At 45.1% G+C, this 5,807-nt stretch overlaps 1 protein-coding gene across 1 annotated transcript; it reads right to left on the bottom strand.

The window, feature by feature from the left end:
* Nucleotides 1–236: 236 nt before the first annotated feature.
* On the bottom strand, nucleotides 237–1,097 carry LOC119843134 (olfactory receptor 52M1-like). Its single transcript, XM_038372066.1, has 2 exons — nucleotides 536–1,097; nucleotides 237–304 (listed from the first exon to the last, which is right to left on the bottom strand). Exons 1-2 carry the CDS (start codon nucleotides 1,095–1,097, stop codon nucleotides 237–239), a joined length of 630 nt encoding a protein of 209 aa, XP_038227994.1.
* Between the last annotated feature and the right edge of the window lie 4,710 nt (nucleotides 1,098–5,807).

Here is a 5,807-nt window from a genome sequence, read left to right as displayed (position 1 = left end):
GAAGTTCACCCCAATAAAACTTTGAATTATTTGCACCTTTGGACTTTGGGTATTGTTGCTCTCTGTTCATGCGAGAAGGACCAGGGAAGTAGGTGGGTGAAGGAATAACAGGGAGGCTGAATATGGCCCTGAGGATCTGGATATAGATCATGGTGATACAAATCACATCCAGACAAGTCATCCAAATTGCAAGAGATAGCAGGGTAAGGTCAGGAAAAGGCTTAATGTCTATTTAACTATCCATTCAGAGATTCCGGGAAGAGGGCCCAGCACCATGTCACCAGCCAGCTCTGCATTGAGCTGTCTGAGAGCCAGAGCACCAGGAGAAAAAATTAGTCCCTTTATGAGTCATGAAACAGAGAAGCCTGTCCCAGATCTGTTTGGTCCTCACACCATAGATGATGGGGTTTAGCACAGGGGGCACCAGAAGATTCACTTTGACAATGACAACATGGAAATGTAGGGGCATGTTGCGGCCAAAATGGTATGTGAGGAATGAGAAGAGAGCTGGGATGCAAAAAGTCTAAGATGGCACAGAGGTGGGAGCCGCAGGTCCCAAAAGGCTTGAGTCGGGTGTCCTTTGTGGGTAGGCTGAAGACAGCTCTGAGGATCTGGATATAGGACACGGCGATAAAAAACACATCCATATATGTCACAAAGAATAGCATAAAGAGGCCATAGTAACTAGCGACCTGGGTGTCAGCACAGGCGAGCTTCATCACAGCCATGTGTTCGCAGTGCATGTGGGGAATGATGTTGGTCCTGTAATATGGCCACTGCCTTGCCTGGAGGAAAGAGTGGAGTATGATCATGCCACCACGCAGTACCATGGCCAGGCCGATCTTGGCCACCATGGAGTTTTTCAGGATGGTGGAATGTCTCAGGGGATGGCAGACGGCCACATAGCGATCCAAAGCCAAGGCCATGAAGAACCCAGACTCCATCACTACAAAGCAGTGAAGGAAGTACATCTGGGTGAGGCAGGCCTCGAAATCAGTCTCTCTGGAATTGAACCAGAAGATGCTCAGCGTTTTGGGCAGGATGGATGTAGACAGAACCAGGTCGGTGACAGCCAGCATGCAGAGGAAATAGTACATGGGCCCATGGAAGCTGCAGCCAATTTCCCAGCTCCTCAGCCAGGCACCCCCACTGGAGTATAAGGTGTAACATGCATGATTTGTCTGAAAAGTTTTTAGGTATACTAGGTATAGTAAACAAGAAGCCCTATGGGGATATTGATTCTCAGCTAACACCTGTAAACAGGCTCAAAGCTTGTCATAGAAGGGAAATCATAATAAACCTGGTCTGCTGTGTGGAAGGGGAGACTGAGGCATACCACTTCATGGCATTGATGAATATCTGCACTGAGTTATCATGAGAGGGGAAAAGCACAATAGTTAACAATGCTGCACAGATACAAAGAGTGTTTTGTACTGACTCAGAGAAGGCACACTTCCTGACTTTTGATATCACTAGGGTGATCTACAAAGTGTTAAAAGGTACACAAAACTGTGCAATAACACATGCAGGTAACACAACAATGTTGTGCAACACTTGAATGTTTGAAATACAAAATAGAATTATGTTCAGGATTAGTGGCTTGTACATTGTCCTCTCCACATTGAGGGAGGGGCAGACTGGGTAATAAACTTACACGGGTTAGGCTTCTGACCAGAGCAAGATGGCACAGCTCTGGGGTCCTAGGCTGGGGAACTGAGGTAAATCAGCAGGAGCCTCTCTATTGTTGGTTCATGGGTGGCTCGTGAAAGCAGTCATGTAACTGAGATACTTGGGTGTGTCCCTGTCTGTGTATGGCTGTGTAAGTGCAAGAGCTGGAGACAATTGCAGCTTGTCAAAGCATCACAGTATGAGATGGACCTCAGATTGGTATGCGAGGATGGTCAGTGGTACCCAGGTTCAAGGTTGCGTCCCAGGGAAATCCGTCACATCCACCCAAAGAACAGGCCCCTCTAAAGCGTGAATCCATTTCCTTCTTTTCATATGCTCAGTTGCTGATGGAGAGACAGTGGCTACTGTAGGCAAGTCAGGACTCCTGGGCTCTCTCTCTCTATCATTCTCTGTGTGACCTTCGCAAGGTCACATCTTCTTTGCTTCAGTTTACCTATCTGTATAATGGGGATATGTTCAAAGTGACTTTCCTTTGCTAAGTATTTTGAAGATCCTTGTGTCTTTCTCATAAGAACATAAGAACGGAGATATTGGGCCAGACTAAGGTCCATCTAGCCCAGTATCCTGTCTTCTAACAGTGGCCAGTGGCAGGTGCCCCAGAGGGAATGAACAGAACAGGGAATCACCAAGTGATCCATCCCCCGTCGCCCATTCCCAGCTTCTGGCAAAGAGAGATTAGGGACACCATCCCAATCTGTCCTGGCTAATAGTGAGGGATGGACCTATCCTCCATGAAATATCTAGTTCTTTTTGGAACCAGATCTCCAGATCTGTTTTAAAGATTAAGAAGAATTACAAGGGGAAGAGCAGAATATCCTACATCTGCCTCGTCACTCACACTTTACTCTGAAGCATCTGCAGCCAGCCACTGTCAGAGCCAGGATCGTGGGCTAGGTGCACATCCATGCGTGTTTAGGAACCCAAAGCATCCTGACTTTCACAGGTGCTGAGCATCCACAAGGCCATAGAATCATAGAATCATAGAAGATTAGGGTTGGAAGTGACCTAGATATTATCCCTAATTTTCTTACTCATCCAGTATCATTTTTACATATACAATAAAAAACAGAGCAGCCAACTCCTCTCTGACTCAGCACAGAGCCTAAGAGTTCTCATCTCCCTTTGGGAAGGTCCCTTAATTACTGTTTACTCCTAAAGCTGGAGGAAGAGCACAGAAGCGCAGAGATGGAAAGAGAGTGATTGGCTAGAGCATCTCCTGTGTCCAGCCTGTTTACATTCAGAGGCTGCTTTGCCATTAGAGGCTGAGCAAATTACCCTGGGATTGCACAGAGCTCTATTATAACCAGTGCACACCACTGTATCAGCTCTCGGCATGAGATGTTGCTATAGATGCTGGGGTCAGAGAGGTGTGGGGCATGGATACCTGAGGGGGATTCCCAGAGAAGACACTTCCGTCTCAGAATTCACAGGTACCATCTCTTGCTGAAGAGCTCACCTGCTCGACAAGCCCAATGCAGCACCATGGGCTCTGCACAGCCATTAAATATCCCAAGACAGTTTGCACAGGGAATGAGTTTGCTCCAATATCATGGGCCAAAATGTCCCTTTCTGCTGATGGCCTCCAGCCCCAGCCCTCCAGCGGCTGCATTTCAGTGGCACGGTGACTCCTTCAGGATGAAAGGTGTTAGTAGATGTACAATACAAAGGACAAATTCTGAGGCCCTGGCCCGTTGCTTACTCACTCAGGCAAAAGTTTTCTTTGAGTAAGAACTGACTAAAAGCCTCAGGAGCCAGCTGTGTGTTCATGCAGAGAGACTGTCATCTCCTCCTCTTGCATCTCAGAGCTCTGGCTGTTAATGGCTGGGGGAGGGTGGGGAAGGGAGGCTATAACCTAACTTTTATCTGCTGTAAAGCATGGAGGTTCTAATGGTCCATACTGGAAAAAATATAAGAATTTTTCAACATGGGCAAGATATCTTCTCTCCTAGCCTCATAGGAGAAGGCAGCTGAACTGTTAGGTCTGAAACTTTGAAAATCAAATTCAGCTGGAAACAGATACCCAGCATGGGAAATTTCAGTCCAAATGCTTCAAGTTTGGTAAACTTGTCAGCAACTAAAAATGAGGTTTCCTATTTGAAGGTGACAGACAGCCTTATCTAAGAGTGGTGTCACCAGCACTACCTGGAATGGCCCATCCATTTGTAAATTCCATTCAGCTAAGTTCCTTGCTCCAATAATGTCTCTGGTAAGGACTTCCACAGGCCAAATATGGATTATGTGAACAATTTTCTTTTGTCAGTGTTATATGTTCAGACATCAGATGCACTGAGTGGAAAATACAGTAGGCAGGTATATGTATATATACACAGTACATGAAAAGATGGGAGTTGCCTTACCAAGTGAGGGGTCAGTGCTAACGAGTCAATTCAATTATAGTGGAAGTGGGCTATTCTCAACAGCAGAATAGCAAGGGAGGAAAAATCACTTTTGTAGTAGTAATGAGGCCAATGTAATCAGGGTGGCCCATTTTAAACAGTTGACAAGAAGGTGTGAGTAACAGTACAGGGACATTGATATGTGGAAATTAGTTTTTGTAGTGACCCAGCTACTCCCAGTCTTTATTCTGGCCTAATTTGATGGTGTCCAGCTTGTAAATTAATTCCAGCTCTTCAGTTTCTCACTGGAGTTTGTTTTTGAAGAATTGCCACTTTTAAGTCTGTTATTGAGTGACCAGGGAGATTGAAGTTGTTTTTGAATGTTATAATTCTTCACATCTGATTTGTGTTCATTTATTCTTTTGCATAGAGACTGTCCGGTTTGGCAAATGTACATGGCAGAGGGGCATTGCTAGCATATATCACATTGGTAGATGTGCAGGTGAATGAGCCCCTGATGGTGTGGTTGATGTGGTTAGGTCCTATGATGGTGTCCCTTGAATAGATATGTGGACAGAGTTGGCAACAGGGTTTGTTGCAGGGATGGGTTCCTGGGTTACTGTTTGTGTTGTGTGGTATGTGGTTGCTGCTGAGTATTTGCTTCAAGTTGGGGGGCTGTCCGTAAGTGAGGACTAGACTGTCTCCCAAGGTCTGTGAAAGTGAGGGATTGTCCTTAAAGATAGGCTGTAGATCTTTGATGATGTGCTGGAGAGGTTTTAGTTGGGGGCTGAAGGTGACAGCTATTGGCCTGTCTTGTAGTAGGCGACTTCTGGGTACCCTTCCGGCTCTGTCAATCAGTTTCTTCTCTTCCCCAGGTGGGTATTGTAGTTAACTGTACAAGTTTTTAGTAAAAGTTATTCATTTTCTTGACTGTGGAATTATGGCTTTCTAGTTATTTAATAAACTCTTCCAAAAGAATTCCCATCTTTCCTTCCCAGTTTTCTGTCGATTTTTTTCCTCCCAATCTATTTACCTCATCTTTGGGGAATTAACCCCTTTGAAGCACTAAGTGTCTATCGATATTACTGGTTGGGAACTGTTCTCTGTTTGTCCATTTGTATGTAATCAGATCCAATGTTTATTTTCCTCTCCTCTGTCATATGCCCCCTTAGTTGTCTCTTCTCTAAACTAAACAATCCCAGATTTTTCAGGTTGTCTACATATGGGAGCCTCCCCCATTTTCATAGCCTGTCTTGTCCTGAAAATCCCCTTTCTATCTGCTATATCCTTTATAGAGACTGAGTGACCACAATTGAGTGCATGTCCAGAGCAGGTTATTCTCCATCCCATTGCTTAAGGTATGCGAACATTGTCTCTCTTTTGGCCACTGCTGCAAATGAACAAGTGTTTCCGTGGACGCCCAGGTCTTTTCCCTGAGGTGTGTTCTAGCTGGTATGTTTACCCCTGATAGGTGTCTTGGCCAAGATTCTTTTTTCCACTCTCAGATTTTGAGCCTCCAGCTGAATAGGGAACTCCTTACAGCATGGGCTCTTTAGCCTGGGATTCATTGCATTAAGGAACAATTATGGATAGCCAGTATCCACACTCCGGTTTCCTGCTGGTGCCTATTAAGGATTCCCACAACACGTTGTGTAGGAATTACTGATGCATGGAGGACCATAAAATATGGAAGTGGCATTAGTAGGGTCAGTGTTTCATAATTTATTTCTCTGAATAATGAAAATGTCATTTTCAGTGTGTGAAGAGCAACCAATCTGCTTC

The sequence above is a fragment of the Dermochelys coriacea genome, chromosome 1, assembly GCF_009764565.3.
Source record: "Dermochelys coriacea isolate rDerCor1 chromosome 1, rDerCor1.pri.v4, whole genome shotgun sequence".
In the NCBI taxonomy this organism is placed as follows: Eukaryota; Metazoa; Chordata; order Testudines; family Dermochelyidae; genus Dermochelys; species Dermochelys coriacea.
This window is presented reverse-complemented; position numbering and strand designations above follow the sequence as displayed.

What these genes read in the sequence shown, in the direction of transcription:
- LOC119843134 (XM_038372066.1), bottom strand. Translation starts at nt 1,097, where the DNA reads ATGTACTATTTCCTCTGCATGCTGGCTGTCACCGACCTGGTTCTGTCT. An exon ending in GACCTGCGGCTCCCACCTCT is followed by an intron (nt 305 to 535) that starts GTGCCATCTTAG and finishes TCTGGCTCTCAG; the next exon opens with ACAGCTCAATGCAGAGCTGG.